This window comes from Neoarius graeffei, chromosome 22, assembly GCF_027579695.1.
Source record: "Neoarius graeffei isolate fNeoGra1 chromosome 22, fNeoGra1.pri, whole genome shotgun sequence".
NCBI lineage: Eukaryota > Metazoa > Chordata > Actinopteri > Siluriformes > Ariidae > Neoarius > Neoarius graeffei.
In genome coordinates, this window is record NC_083590.1 from 47,503,656 (window position 1) to 47,520,491 (window position 16,836).

Genomic DNA, 16,836 nt, shown 5'->3' on the forward strand with positions numbered 1-16,836 from the left:
CTGAGTCAATTACCTGTTTTTACATTTAATTCATTTTAAGAACAGTAAACCAAATGGTGTATGAACAAGACATAGAGTGCCTTGCAAACGTATTCATCCCCCTTGGTGTTTGTCCTGTTTTGTTGCATTACAAGCTGGAATTAAAATGGATTTTGAGGGGTTAACACGATTTGATTTACACAACATGCCTACCACTTTTAAAGGTGTTCTTTTTTTATTATTATTTTTTAATGTGACACAAACAATAATTAAGATGAAAAAACTGAAACCTGGAGTGTGCATAGGTATCCCCCCCCCCCCCCCCCCCAACGTCAATACTTTATAGAGCCACCTTTTGCTACAATTACAACTGCAAGTCTCTTGGGGTATGTCTCTATTAGCTTAGCACATCTAGCCACTGGAATTTTTGCCCATTCCTCAAGGCAAAACTGTTCTAACTCCAAGTTAGATGGGTTGCGTTGGTGTACAGCAATCTTCAAATTATGCTACAGATTCTCAATTGGATTGAGGTCTGGGCTTTGATTAGGCCATTCCAAGACATTTCAATGTTTCCCTTTAAACCACTCCAGTGTAGCTTTAGCAGTATGTTTAGGGTCAGTGTCCTGCTAGACCGTGAACCTTCGTCCCAGTCTCAAACCTTTGGCTGACTCAAACAGGTTTTCCTCCAGAATTGCCCTGTATTTAGTGCCATCCATCTTTCCTTCAGTCCTGACCAGCTTTCCTGTCCCTGCAGATGAAAAACATCCCCACAGCATGATGCTGCCACCACCATGCTTCACTGTAGGAATGGTGTTCTCAGGGTGTTGGGTTTACGCCACACATGGCATTTCCCATGATGTCCAAAAAGATCAATTTTAGTCTCATTTGACCAGAGAATCTCCTTCCATGTGTTTGGCGAGTCTGCCACATGCTGTTGGGCAAACTCCAAACGTGAGGTTTTTTTTTTTTTTTAAAGCAATGACTTTTTTTTTTTTTTTCTGGTCACTCTTCCATCAAGCCCCGCTCTGTGGAGTGTACAGCTTAAAATGGTCCTATGGACAGATACTCCCATCTCCACTGTGGATCTTTGCAGCTCCTTCAGTGTTATCTTTGGTGTCTTTGTTGCATCTCTGATTAATGCCCTCCTTGCCCGGTCTGTGAGTTTTGGTGGGCGGGGCCTTCTCTTGTCAGGTTTGTAGTGGTGCCATATTCTTTCCATTTTGCTATAATGGATTTAATGGCGCTCCGTGTGATATTCAAAGTTTGGGATATTTTTTTTATAACCCAACCCTGATCTATACTTCTCCACAACTTTGTCTCTGACCTGTTTGGAGGCGCCTTGGTTTTCATGTTGCTTGCTTAGTAGTGTTGCAGCGTCAGGGTCCTTCCAGAACAGGTTGATTTATACAGACATCATGTGACGCTTTGATTGCACACAGGTGGAGCTTAATCAACTAATTATGTGACTCATGAAGTGAATTGGTTGGACCAGCTCTTATTAAGGGGTTTCATACGAAAAGGGGTGAAATACTGATTCACACGCCAGATTTCTGTTTTTTTTTTTCATCTTAATTATTGTCTGCGTCACAATAAAACGACAATGTGCACCTTTAAAGTTGTAGGCATGTTGTGTAAATCAAATGGTGCTAACCCTCCAAAAATCCATTTTAATTCCAGCTTGCAATGCGACAAAACAGGACAAACACCAAGGGGGATGAATACTTTTGCAAGGCACTGTACAGATAGCTAGATTATTATTCCATATATAGAATCCTCAAAAAAAAAAAAATTGTCCCCTCCCTTCTCATAAATGACAGGTAGTTTTTGGTCTTGCACACATTTGGCCCCAGCTGTGTAAATTCACTGCGTTCATTGATGGAATTCAAACTCTAGTCTTATCAGCACTTTCATTTTTTTTCTGGCTTGTGCAGGTGGACCTAGACGTCACCTTGCCTGGAGAGGGAGGCAAGGATCGGCCCTTTAAAGTCTCTATCAAGTTTGTGTCGCTGGTCAGTTGGCACATGCTGCACGAGGTACTGACTGGGCGGAGTATGCCCGAGCCTCTGGAGTTGGACAAGCCAATCAGCACCAACCCTGTGCATGCTGTAGACGTGGTGCTGCGCCACCTGCCCTCCATGAGGTAAACCCTGTGTCTTAAGCAGGCCAAACGACAAGGAATTGCCTCTAAAACTAAATGCCTGTATCCCTCCAGCTCCTAGTTATTCTGATTATTCAGTTTGTTCCATCATGGAGAGAATTAAACAGGGCCAGGCTTAAATTTGTTTTAAAGTAAACTGGATTTGTATAGATTCTGGCTTAAATTTGTATACAGGCTAACAGCAAATGTGTGTTCAAAGTTGTGTGGATCCCCCCTCCTTAGGTACACACCAGTAGGCCGTTCCTTCTTCTCCTCTCCTGAAGGTTATGATCATCCATTGGGTGGTGGCAGGGAGGTGTGGTTTGGGTTCCACCAATCAGTGAGGCCAGCTATGTGGAAGATGATGCTGAACATAGATGGTTAGTGCAGCATTTGTAAAGAATTTTTGGGTTCATGTAGAGTATGCTAATTAGCTAATGCTAATTCCAGCCTAAATATACTGCACATGCATGCAATGTGACAAGAATTAAATAGAATTTGACAACCAGATTTCATTATTGCGCCATTAGCGTGTGGAACTCATTTGTTTGTTCATCCTGGCTATAGTGTCTGCTACGGCGTTCTACAAAGCCCAGCCGGTGATCCAGTTCATGTGTGAGGTTTTGGACATCCATAATATTGATGAGCAGCCACGCCCTCTGACGGACTCCCACAGAGTCAAATTCACCAAAGAAATCAAAGGTGTGTGTCTTGGGATCTACTGCCTATACCGTACTGCCATGAGATCTGTGTTCAAATCGATGTGATTTCATACACTGGTCTGACTAGACTGAGATTTTGAATATGAAAATTTTGAATTTGAATATGGGAAATAAAGAAATAAGACGTTGAGTTGTGTGGGTTTTTTTTCTTTTTTAAGAAATTTGCTTAAAATTTGCACTTTTGCCATTAGTGTGCAAACATTTGTGCACCCATCTCTGTGTGATGTCACATAAAAGAATGTGTATTAAAGTATACAGTTCAAAACGGAGCCTTGTGCTTTAGATGTTATAAATATTCTGAGAAAGCTTCGGTCTTAGTTATGTTAAGGACTTTAAGCCTCACTCACAACCCGCCGTATGTGCTGCGGGCGGTCTACGGTAAAAAATTGGCCAAAACTGCTTGAGACTTGCGCGACACTTGCGTGTGTTCAGCGCCGAAGAAGGTCGCAGACTGCCCGTGGACACTTTTGGTCCTGCACATGCAAATTCTACAGGTCTTGCTACAAATCAAGAAGGCATACGCTACATACGGGACCCGTATTCCTTTACACCTGAACCAAGTCAGCAGCGCGGCTAGTAGGGGCTTTTTGCGATGACAGTAAGGCCCAATCCCAATTCTAATTTCTTCCCCTTCCCCTTGGCCCTTCCCCTTGAAACTGAGCTACAAGTGATAGGGCTTGAAATTCAACCCTTACGTATTGGGATAGCCCTTCAACGATCGCATACGTCATCGCGTACCTCCGTCAGCGTTTACGTTAGCAAAATGCGACCAAATGCGTCATTGGCTGCGACCAGCCGCTACAGTCAGAGCCAGAACCAGAAATCTCTGCTGGCAGGGTGTGATTTGTTAACTAACACCACTGAATGGGATATCTTTGGCGCTTCGTGCACCACATCCGACAGAATGAGGTGTCAGAACACTCATGTAAACAATAAAAGCGAGAATAACAGAACAAAACGTACGCAGTCAAGCAACCGAAAACAATACTCACTCCCAAAGCTTTTTAGCAGCAGCTTGGATTTCAGAAATCGCTGCTCATTCTCAGCTCGAAAGCGAATCAAGCGGTGTGTTTCCTCTGGATAACAACTTAAAACACGTAAATAATGGAGAAAATACATTTATGACAATCTTTCGCCGCGAGAACCGCCATCTTTCTGAAATCCGCATGGCATTGTGGGAAATCACTCAAACCCCTTCGTTCGGAGTCAGCTCCAGGAAAATCTCCGTTTGGAGGGGTACAGAAGCCCTACCCCTTCCCCTACCCCTCCGCGTTAACTGGGATTGGGATACCCCTACCCCTTCACGTGAACGCGCAAAATGGAGGGGAAGGGCCAAGGGGTTGGTCCAAGGGGTGAAATGGGATTCGGCCTAAGACACGAGTGACGCACGGTCACTGTATGAGTGACGTGCCTCAGAAGTACTACACAAGTATTTCACACTTGCTATTTGTGCAACGCGCAAGACAGAAGTACATCTCACTTTCTACCCCTGTGTGTGGTGTGCACACAGCGCACGCGACCTACACGAGGGGCAAGACTCTGGGTATATATATTGGGGAGGAACCAAGGAACCGATCATATAGCGTGTAGCGTTGTAGAAGGGAAGAAGACCACCTCATTTGCTGTTTTTATTTGAGTGTATGTTAATTTACCATGCAAACGCCAAATAATAAAACATGAGTATAAGGGAATAACTCATTTTATTACACTGTAAACATATCTGTGAAGATACTCAGTCATCCAGGTACAGTGGTGCTTGAAAGTTTGTGAACCCTTTAGAATTTTCTATATTTCTGCATAAATCTGACCGAAAACATCATCAGATTTTCACACAAGTCCTAAAAGTAAAGAGAACCCAGTTAAACAAATGAGACAAAAATATTATACTTGTTCATTTATTTATTGAGGAAAATGATCCAATATTACATATCTGTGAGTGGCAAAAGTATGTGAACCTCTAGGATTAGCAGCTAATTTGAAGGTGAAATTAGAGTCAGGTGTTTTCAATCAATGGGATGACAATCAGGTGTGAGTGGGCACCCTGTTTTATTTAAAGAACAGGGATCTATCAAGGTCTGATCTTCACAACACGTTTGTGGAAGTGTATCATGGCACGAACAAAGGAGATTTCTGAGGACCTCAGAAAAAGCGTTGTTGATGCTCATCAGGCTGGAAAAGGTTACAAAACCATCTCTAAAGAGTTTGGACTCCACCAATCCACAGTCAGACAGATTGTGTACAAATGAAGGAAATTCAAGACCATTGTTACCCTCCCCAGGAGTGGTCGACCAACAAAGATCACTCCAAGAGCAAGGCGTGTAATAGTCGGCGAGGTCACAAAGGACCCCAGGGTAACTTCTAAGCAACTGAAGGCCTCTCTCACATTGGCTAATGTGAATGTTCATGAGTCCACCATCAGGAGAACACTGAACAACAATGGTGTGCATGGCAGGGTTGCAAGGAGAAAGCCACTGCTTTCTGCGTTATGTTTAGAGAAAAGGAAAACACTGCATTCCAGCATAAGAACCTTATCCCATCTGTGAAACATGGTGGTGGTAGTATCATGGTTTGGGCCTGTTTTGCTGCATCTGGGCCAGGACGGCTTGCCATTATTATTATTGCCATCATAATTCAGAATTCATGGTTCCATCGATGATGGCAAGCCGTTCTGGCCCAGATGCAGCAAAACGGGCCCAAACCATGATACTACCACCACCATGTTTCACAGATCGGATAAGGTTCTTATGCTGGAATGCAGTGTTTTCCTTTCTCCAAACATAACGCTTCTCATTTAAACCAAAAAGTTCTATTTTGGTCTCATCCGTCCACAAAACATTTTTCCAATAGCCTTTTGGCTTATCCACATGATCTTTAGCAAACTGCAGACGAGCAGCAATGTTCTTTTTGGAGAGCAGTGGCTTTCTCCTTGCAACCCTGCCATGCACACCATTGTTGTTCAGTGTTCTCCTGATGGTGGACTTATGAACATTAACATTAGCCAATGTGAGAGAGGCCTTCAGTTGCTTAGAAGTTACCCTGAGGTCCTTTGCGACCTCGCTGACTATTACATGCCTTGCTCTTGGAGTGATCTTTGTTGGTCGACCACTCCTGGGGAGGGTAACAACGGTCTTGAATTTCCTCCATTTGTACACAATCTGTCTGACTGTGGATTGGTGGAGTCCAAACTCTTTAGAGATGGTTTTGTAACCTTTTCCAGCTTGATGGGCATCAACAACGCTTTTTCTGAGGTCCTCAGAAATCTCCTTTGTTCGTGCCATGATACACTTCCACAAACATGTGTTGTGAAGATCAGACCTTGATAGATCCCTGTTCTTTAAATAAAACAGGGTGCCCACTCACACCTGATTGTCATCCCATTGATTGAAAACACCTGACTCTAATTTCACCTTCAAATTAACTGATAATCCTAGAGGTTCACATACTTTTGCCACTCACAGGTATGTAATATTGGATCATTTTCCTCAATAAATAAATGACCAAGTATAATATTTTTGTTTCATTTGTTTAACTGGGTTCTCTTTATCTACTTTTAGGACTTGTGTGAAAATCTGATGATGTTTTAGGTCATATTTATGCAGAAATATAGAAAATTCTAAAGGGTTCACAAACTTTCAAGCATCACTGTGGATACTGAAATGAATGTTTAAAGCATGTGTATTTACCTGTGAAAATCCCTCTGGCGGTGTGCTGTGCCTTCTGCCAGCTTGAAGGCAAACTTCTCCCTGTCCATGCAGGGCTCGCTGGTGCTGCTACCAGCATCAAATTCTTCCTCCTCCTCCCCCTCTGCTGTTTCAGGCTGGGTTACTTCACTTTTGCTCGTTTCTTCTTGGGTCCCATTTTCTAAACTTTAAACTGAAAATTTAAAAATTTTTCCCACAAAATATTCAATGTTCTTCGGTCGAAAGTCAGATGCAGAATGCTGCAGACACGCTGGTTTTATACCCACTCATGGCTTGCATCGCATGCAAGTTATGAGCGATTGTTACGTGCTAATCACATGCATCACACACGTTTCACAAGTGCGGCCCGAACTCGTAGCGCAGGAAATTGGTAAAATGCAAGTCTCACACGCTCACTGAACACATACTGATCACATGCGTCAGACATGCGCTTTTCACGGGCTAACAGCACAATTTTTCCCACGCCTCGAGGAAGTCAGGTGTGCAACCTGTATTTGACAAGTGGGCTACTTTGCCCATACTCCTCCCCCAAACTTTCCCCTGGGTTCACCGCGACCCTGCGCCACAGCTGCGAGCTACCAAACCCTGCGACCCGTGCGTGTCCAAAACACTTACGGCGGGGTGTGAGTGAGGCTTTAGATAACTCAAAGCAAATCACTGTGGAAAACACCCTGTAGCCTCTATAATTAAATATATGAAAATAAGAAGGCTATATGGCTACCTTGGAATTTAATTCACCAATGATTCATTTTTTTCAGTTCATGTTTCCTTGTGTGTATACAGTTCTATTTAAAAAAAAAAAAAAGCATGTCCAGTCTGGAGCTCGGAAGATGCTGTAGTTTTGGATCGTCCAGGATATTCGAATGTTAATTTGAATCTCTAATCCCTTTGCTCAGGTCTTAAGGTGGAGGTGACTCACTGCGGCACCATGAGGAGGAAGTACAGGGTGTGTAATGTCACCCGTCGGCCCGCCAGCCATCAAACGTGAGTGAGGAGCCCTGAGGAGTGGCAGCTTTAAGTGCGCTCAACCAAGATTAGCCATTTTACAGCTTTCCATTTGTTTGTTTGTGCAGCTTTTTCAGCATATTGGATCAGAATAAGTTAAAATCACATAGAACTCAAGAATGTCTTACCAATTTGAAATCTTAGAAAATGCTAATTATTATTCCAGAAAGTTGTGTCCCGTCCCATCTTGCCCCCCCCCCCCCCCCACTAGCTTATAACATCTAAGGCAGGGGTTCTCAGCCTTCTCTACTTTAACATTTTGCTTTTTGTGCAATTTTTTTTTTTTTTTTACCTTGCGCAATACCAGAAAAATTCAGTTGAAATCAAGCCATTTGAGGCGAATTGGTCCGCCTCTGAAAAAACTTGGTGTTTGGATTCCCCGGCAAACATTGATTTTCGTGACGTCGCGTGCGGGACGCCTCCTTCTGAATCCTACGTCAGCGCTGGTTTGCTTATGAGAAAATGACCTGGTGGTTTTCTGCAAATTTCTTCGTTATTGCATACTTATTAAAATGGTTAACAGACGTAGCGTAGGCGGGTGTAGCAACACCAATCTTGATGGGATTAGTACTCATCGTTTCCCAAAAGACTGGACAATGAGAGAGAAATGGGAGCGCTTGGTCTACACAAACCGTGCAAAGCTCTCGCAGCCTGCTGGCGCTTCTGCAGGTAACGTCATGAATCTGGCTCTAGACTCCCTTGGGATTTTTCCAGACGCGTTTTATTTAATTTTTTTCTGCTGTAGACAGATGCCCTTATGCAAAATTACCCTTCTGGATGAGTGTGTAAAGGGACATTCTTTCATATAAAAAAAACCCCGAAATTGGTCCAGAATATGCACTTTAAGGCCCACCTGTTCACACTTGTAATAAGTTGGGGCCCATTAAAGGTGCCCTTCCAGCAAAAACGTTTAATACTGGCTCTTTTTGAAATGCCATAGTTCGAGTTGCATGTGCATGCTGCACGTGAAAATGTAATTCTACTCCCATTCCCTGTATTAGCTTATGAAAGAAAATAGTCGGAAAAACAAGTGAATCTGAAAAAGCCCTACGAACTTGCGTAAGTTCGAAAATTAGTATGCATAGCCTCGCCCACCTTGGCTTGCGACCGCCCACGGGAAGAAAGTTCGGATTTAAGCGCGAGGAGAGAGAGCAGAGCCCATCTCGTCAGTAGCTAACGAAGAGGACCTGACAGCAAGTTGAAAACATGTCTGAACAAGTTCGTGCCTGTGTTATTTGTGGCAGTAACACATCAGCGTTGCATTTCTTGCCCAAGATAGAAGAGGTGAAGAAGATATGGTTGGAATTTATCTTTGGAACACCACCAGCGAAGTGTAATGCAGCGTTAGTACTGTGTTCTGATCATTTCAACCACAGTGACTTTTCAAACTTCGGTGCCTTCAGTAGTGGTTTTGCTTCGAGGTTGTTTTTAATCCCTGGATCTGTGCCGTCAAGACGATCGACCACCAGCTCACAAGCTGGAAGTAAAACATGAACTTTTTGTTCGAAGGTTTTTGTTACAAAATAGCATGTTCATACTGTCCACATTAGCATGCATGACATGGCCACAAGCTCGGCAGGGATGAGGGATGAGAGTTTTCCGCTTTTTCTGAGTAAAAAACAACCTTTTTATATTATGCCAAATCCGTTGAGAATTTTTTTTTTTTTATTAATTTCGGGGGGTTGGGGTATGTTCCTTCATGCTGTTCAAACTTTATTAACTCCAACGATGTTTACACGTTATGTGTAAGTTGCCATCTTTAGTCTCGTTTAAATCTCGTTGAATGTGATGTAAAATTTGTGTTCTCTACATTGTTATTGGTCAAAACATCGATGTCGAGACCATAATAGCCAATCAAAACAGTTTTTACAAAGACACCCACATTCGCTTGTTCTGACCCACTGGAGGTAGCGTCACAGTGCTGTTAGCCAATCAGAGGTAAGACGTTTACATGTCATGAATATTAATGAGTAAGAGCTGAAATCCTGTCGTTCTCCCGCCACCCACTCCTCCACCAAACTAGAGAACCACAGCATTTTATTCACCAAAACCAGCTCACAGGGCATTCATTCATACTAGAGACCGCCGCACAATTAATGAAAAAACGATGCAATGAGACCTTTAAAAAGAGCCGCAATAGAGATCTTGCAGTCACGTGACCGGAAAGTACACAGCCGCCATCTTGTCGGTCAACAGCACAGCTGAATATTGCTGCACTCGTGTACAGAATGGATCAATTTCAACCGACGGACTACACGGCTCATTTTTCTAATGAACAGATAATTAGATATATGTCTAAAATAAACGACCTACAGATTAGTGACCCTTATGGCTTACCGGACGGAGTTTTCACGACCGTGTCAGTGGATATGGAACTGCCAGAGGTGGAATACCCAGACGTGTATAATTACCTCATTAACTTTCCCTCGCTGTTCAGTGGTGAAGCACTGCGTGCTTATAAATCTCTGGACAGTTATCTTTACAGAAATTCAGGATTTGTCAGCGACTCAGATGTGGCATCTTGTAAACAAGAATCCTCACTGGATGGGTAAGTCACTTAAGTATTGAGTATAGCACTGACCAGCCGATTATAGAATAAGGTAATTCCAGCTGTAATTCCAAATCGTCCGTCTTGTTTACCTGGCGTTGGAGAGGTAGAGGCTTGGCAGTGGAGGTTTGAGTGGCTGTTTTCTGAGCTTAGTCAACAGGCCGGCTCTGCCTGCAGCCTCGCTTTTGCTTCCTCTCCCGGCGCCGCCTCCTTAGCTTTGCTTCCAATAACAATCCACGGAGACCCCGCTGGTCTCGCTATCTCGTCTGGAATGTTTTTTTTTTTTTTCTCGTCCGGAATGTTGTGCATGCGATGGAAATCGCTACAAACCGTCATTTTCTGCTGGAAACCAATGTCCAGTAAGTCCATACGGTTGTAGTGGATATTGAAGTCCGGTACAGACGAACAACACGCAAAAATACACACAAAAAACATAAACGTGCACAGGTAGGGAGAGCTTGTAGCCGCAGCCGTTGTAGTAGAATTGTATATAGTAGGTTTTTCCAGAAGAAAAGGTAGAAGCAGAAGTAGAAGGCGGAAATATGGCGTTTGACCGACAAGATGGCGTCTGTCACAATCTGGATCGGCTGTGACGTCACATGCAAGTGCTCCATTATTTTGGCTCATCACAAATTAGAATCTAATAACCTATTGTAAAGCGTATTAACGGAATGGAGCATCATTTCCTGTTACAGATGGGAGCCCAGGAATGAAATAAATGCAACAAAAACAAATTTTAATTGTAGGTGTTGTATTTAAAACTGTATGGATGTGTCAGAAGCCAAACCATGCGTGCAGGGCATTCTCAGTCAAACGGGATTAATGATCCAAAAGTGGAGTCTGGTTCATTAACACAAGAACTTATTGCCATGTTTGTGTCCAGCAAACAAGTAAGTTATTAAAACCAAGAAGTGGATATAGAAACCACTCAATGGGATTAGATCCTTACACACTAACAAAGAAGGGTTTTTTTCTACGAGTTGGGAAATTATCCAGCCGTTGAGTTCCCCGACATCTCAGGTTACCTGGTGCTGCAGACATCGTTCTACACGGACACACAGATGAAAACCTGGAAGAGCATGGAGGAGAACAAGTTTTTATATGTGGCTGGGGTAAGGATCTGGGGATCAGGACACAAGATAGACGGCAGTAGACGGATCTAAGTGCAGCAAGAGTGTTTATTAGCAGGCGTGGTATTTAAGTCAAGTTTATTTGTGTAGCACTTTTAACAGACATTGTCGTAAAGCAGCTTTACAGAGAATTAAAGACTTCAAACATGAGCTAATTTTATCCCTAATCTATCCCCAATGAGCAAGCCTGTGCTGACGGTGGCAAGGAAAAACTCCCTCAGACAACATGAGGAAGAAACCTCGAGAGGAACCAGACTCAAAAGGGAACCCATCCTCATCTGGGTGATGACGGATAGTGTGATTATAAATATCTCGCTTCTATAACTGTGTCCGATAGAGTCACAAAGTATAACACTGTAACCAAGAAATTCATTATAGTTTTAACGTGAAGTCTGTTTTGTTGAAGTTATAAACTGTTCATTGATGGAAACTTGAGTGCAAAACTGTTCATGACAACTGCAGTCCTCAAGTTAGCAAGTCAACTGTAGTCCTCAGCCATAAAAGCATTACTGTAAGAGTCCAGAGCATCTTCCAAGTGTTTGTTTTTTTATTTAACAAAAGCAAAACACAAAGCAGAGTATTTAAACAGCGTTATAAACACGGCTAGAAACAAACATGACCATGATAATGCTTTGTGACGCCTCTGTGAAAACAGTGTCTGTATCTGTGCATGTTGATTCGCTCAAATCAGCGTCAGGTGTTTCCCATAACGGCTGGGTCCCAAGAGCTGCACCAGACTCAAGCACGCAAAGGCGTGACAGTCAAGTGTTCACCTACTGTGTGACCACAACTTTTAGCTCACGTGTATATCGGCATTAAAATGCCTCATTTTCATCGATAACCCAATCGCAAAGCATCGCGAGCTGCAGTGTGACCGTAGCTTAAAGTGCATATCCTGGACCAAATTCGTTTTTTTTTTTTTATATATGAAAGTATGTCCCTTTACACACTCATCCAGAAGGGTAATTTTGCACAGCACACTGTCTACAGCAGAAAAAAAATAAAATAACAAAACGCATCTGGAAAAATCCCAAGGGAGTCTGGAGCCAGATTCGTGACGTCACCTGCGGAAGCGCCAGCAGGCTGCGAGAGCTTTGCACGGTTTCAGTGCACAGCCTGTGTAGACCAAGCGCTCCCATTTCTCTCTCATTGTCTGGTCTTTTGGAAAACGATGAGTACTGATCCCATCCTGATTGGTGTTGCTACACCCTCCTACGATACATCTGTTAACCATTTTAATAATTACGCGATAACGTTGAAGAAATTTGCAGAAAACCACCAGGTCGTTTTCTCATAAGCAAACCAGCGCTGGCGTAGGATTCAGAGGGAGGCGTCCCGCAGATGACGTCACGAAAATCAATGTTTGCCGGGAAATCCAAACGCCAAGTTTTTTTCAGAGGCGGACCAATTCGTCTCAAATGGCTTGATTTCAACTGAATTTTTCTGATATTGCGCAAGGTAAAAAAATTGCGCAAAATGTGACGGATATTTGACCAAAGTTTAATATAAAATAGAATTACGTTGATCTTCCTCCTGAATTTATCCGTGATATGCACTTTAATGAGGCGAATGTGACGTTCGATGCAACCCAGCAATTGTACGAGTAAAAATTGGCTTCAGCTTGGGGGGGTTTCACAGCCCACTAGATGCCGCTTCGTGGCCCAGTGGTTGAAAACACTGATCTAAGGTATTGTTTTTTTGTTCTCTCAGGTTTCCGCTGCAACTGGAGAATGGCCAGACTGTGGAGAGAACAGTGGCGCAGTACTTCCGTGAGAAATACAGCCTGCAGCTCAAGTATCCCCATTTGCCCTGCCTGCAGGTGGGCCAGGAGCAAAAACACACATATCTGCCCCTAGAGGTGAGCACCACTCTCCTTTCACTGTTTAATAGTTAAAGTGGATCACTCTGCATTGTAGATGGAGACTACTGTACTGAGTAGGATATCCTCAGGAGGTGGATCGAGAGGTTGCTTTTGCTTGAGCCTTCATGTCGTCATCACAGTGTTGGCATGTTGAAAGAAGAAGTTGGAGCCAATTAAAACCCAAAAATAAAAATTCAAAAACCCGACTTCTTTTGGTTGGGGTTGTTGTGGTTTTGTGCATGTGTGAGGATCCCACTTGGTACATAGCTACTTACTAAAGAAATCAATAATTTGACGTAAAATAATGATTTATATTTATTGCTTCTGGTAATGGCATTGTCCAAAGCAACAGTTTGGTATAGCAGACAGTAAAATGCCATGATTGGCATCAGAACCAGGTATTCAACAAAGCTGTGTAATATACTGCACTAATGAACACTCTTCAGGGCTTTCCCCAGGTGACTGTTACCCCTTTTCCACCAAATCAGTTCCAGGGCTGGTTCGGGGCTGGCGCTGGTGCTGGTTCACAACTCGTTCAACTTGCGAGCCAGCTGAGAACCAGTTTGCTTTTCCATAGCTCGCGGTGCTAAGGGAAGCTACGTCATTACGTCGCTGTATACGTCAGTTACATCGCTACGTTTGCATAAACCTTGGCGTGAATATCGAAGCAAAAACAACACGGAAGAAGCAGCAGCAACAACAACAATAATGGATGACTTCGCGTTTATACAGCTGCTGCTTCTCGTCGCTTAAAAATGGCGACCTTTCGCGGTCTTGTTATTGTTGTTGGACTTAACAACTCCGCCCCCCCCTCCTGCTGACGTAAGCGGTTCTTTCCTCTGGCCCAGCAGAGAGTTGGTGCTAGCCTGGAACCGGATTTTCTGGCCCCAGAGCCAGTTCTTTGTCAGTGGAAACAGAAAACCCGGTTCCAAACTAAGCACTGGCCCCGAACCAGCCCTGGAACTGCTTTGGTGGAAAAGGGGCATGTGAGAGTTGAACCAAAGTGGGTCATTTTTCCATCGAGAAGAATTTGGGGTGCTTTTATTTTTACTCAGAAGGTTGTGCAGACAAACTGTATGAGCTACTGACATGAAACACGATCATTATGTAGTACATGGGGAATCTGCAAACACCCTAGCAATCACTGCAACACCCAAGCAGCCAGCTGGGATAGCATAGCAGGCACCTAGCAACCACTTGGCATATTGTAGCAACCACCTCGCAACACCCAAGCAACTACTTGGAATATCCCAACACCACTCTGTTCTAGAAACCACCTAGCAACACCCGGAAAACCAACTGGGATCAAATAGCAACCACCTATTGGGTCATTCCATGTCAAATCTCCGAATGCTCCCACTCGACCATCTCAGATTTGGCTGAAAAAATTCCAGGAGGTTCACACACTTCCCAGTAGGAAAAGTCCCAAATTTTAGCTCCCAACTCCTTATAGTTTTGTCATAAAAAGATATTTTTGCAACTAACCTCGGACCCGTTTTGAGCGGAGTTTTTTGGGGAGCCTCTTTGAGATTGCTGTATCTAGAACAGGGCTTTGAACCAGAATTTTTTTCCTATTGGTTCGTTCCGAACAGAAACGGAATTTTAACGTTTCCGGTTTTGGGTTCCACCATTAAATAGACGTTCCCAAACCGGTTAGAACAAAAAAATTTTGTTCCTGGAACGGTTAATTATGTTCCCTGCCAGCTGTTTAACAAATGGCTATAAAATTATGTCTCTGTCTCATCCAGCTTAAGCCAAATGTAGGCTAATTCTATTACAACCTTCATTAAATAAGACAAGAAATAATTCAAAACAATTTCAAATGTTGGTGATTTGGATTCTCAGTATGTCTTCCCATCTACACAAACAGAAAAAGTGCCAAAAATGAGAGATAATTTGTTTAGTGTGTTACCAAAGGCTAGTCAGGCCCTATAGAGGGCTACCGCATGACGTCGCCGCGAGATTTTGTTAGGCGCCATATTGGAAGACCAAGTACACATCTATGCAAGTACATACATACATAAAACAAACTACACCTGAAATGTAGCCAGGGCCGGTTCTGCCCTAATCTGGACCCGGGTGCAACATCGCGCAAACCCCCCCCCCCAAAAAAAAACCCCACACACCAGTCTAAATCAGGACAACCATCACATAACTATAAACATTTTATATCAACTATTTTAACTAAATGGGCTATAATAAGCCTGCCTGCAGGCAGCCACGGCGGGCTGCCTCAGAAAAGTAACCATTCAATGACAACTGAAAGCCTGCAGCCACGGCGGGCTGCCTTAAAAAGTAACCATTTGTCCTACCTTAAAACTCGTTTTGCATTTTCTGCCTCCTTTTTTGTATTTTCGACCCTCCGTTTATTTTCTTTCCTTTTCTGAAAACCCGATTTGTGTCCAGACATTTTGTTCTGCTACCAACGAACTAACTCGTCAGGTCTCGTCTCTCGAGCCCGCGATGATTCCCGTGGGAAGAGCAACAATTGATACATTTTTACAAACAGCCAATAGGGAGGTTGCATCGTTCAGGCTCTTCTTTGCTCAGACACTCAGTAATGGAGACGTGATAGTAGTCCACCCTCCCGCGCTCTCCATTCAGTCAGCGAACGTCACACAGGAAGTGAACCCCAGCGGGTCATAGAAACTTGTGCAGGAGAAGAATGGCTTTTTTATTTGTAGGCTACGGAATGAAATAAAAACCGGTATTAACCGGTTACCATTATTTTTAATAAGCGTTTCTGTTCCGGAACATAAAAAATAATAAAGTTTCTGGTTTCGTTTCTGTTCCATGTGAAATAGAAAAAGTTCCCGGTTTTCGTTCCTTGAACCGGTTCAAAGCCCTGATCTAGAAAAGTATTTAAGCTAGGTCCTTTAAATTTTCAAAGGTCAAAATCTGGCACCAGTACTTGTAGAATATGGACGTTTACGTGCGTTTATCATAGAATTCTGGGGGCTTGAATTTGCTCGGAAATTCTACACTGCACTCTGTGGCAGCATATTTGAAGGACTGTGGAAAGTGCAATTTCAAAGACAGAGGCTTGATATTGCACAGACACCCTCCCATATACACTACCGTTCAAAAGTTTGGGGTCACTTTGAAATGTCCTTATTTTTGAAAGAAAAGCACTGTTCTTTTCAACGAAGGTCACTTTAACCCTTTGGTGACTGACCCCTTTGGTGACTGACCCCTTGAAAATGGTTCCTCCAGGAACGATGACGTTTCAGTTGTCAAGACAACGGAAAAACTAAAATACAAGAGCATTTTGTTTTGTGCACAAGAGCATTGTGACGTATCTTTCTGTTTTTGTATTTTAGTTTTTCCGTTGTCTTGACAACTGAAAAGTCATTGTTCCTGGAGGAACCATTTTCAAGGGGTCAGTCACCAAAGGGATCAGAAATCCACTCTATACATTGCTAATGTGGTAAATGACTATTCTAGCTGCAAATGTCTGGTTTTTGGTGCAATATCTCCATAGGTGTATAGAGGCCCATTTCCAGCAACTATCACTCCAGTGTTCTAATGGTACAATGTGTTTGCTCATTGCCTCAGAAGGCTAATGGATGATTAGAAAACCCTTGTACAATCATGTTAGCACAGCTGAAAACAGTTGAGCTCTTTAGAGAAGCTATAAAACTGACCTTCCTTTGAGCAGATTGAGTTTCTGGAGCATCACATTTGTGGGGTCGATTAAATGCTCAAAATGGCCAGAAAAATGTCTCGACTATATTTTCTATTCATTTTACAACT

The 16,836-nt window shown here is 43.1% G+C and overlaps 1 protein-coding gene across 3 annotated transcripts in view; it reads left to right on the forward strand.

Moving 5' to 3' along the window:
* The window catches only part of ago3b (argonaute RISC catalytic component 3b), a 146,600-nt gene that overhangs the window by 103,022 nt on the left and 26,742 nt on the right, over positions 1-16,836 (forward strand). For 2 of the 3 annotated variants that reach the window (XM_060904870.1, XM_060904871.1), the window contains exons 4-8: positions 1,911-2,119; positions 2,360-2,496; positions 2,684-2,818; positions 7,436-7,523; positions 12,933-13,080. In XM_060904870.1, the coding sequence (XP_060760853.1) occupies positions 1,911-2,119; positions 2,360-2,496; positions 2,684-2,818; positions 7,436-7,523; positions 12,933-13,080 (717 nt within the window). The remainder of the gene's footprint in view (positions 1-1,910; positions 2,120-2,359; positions 2,497-2,683; positions 2,819-7,435; positions 7,524-12,932; positions 13,081-16,836) is intronic. The other variant, XM_060904872.1, reaches the window with a different exon arrangement.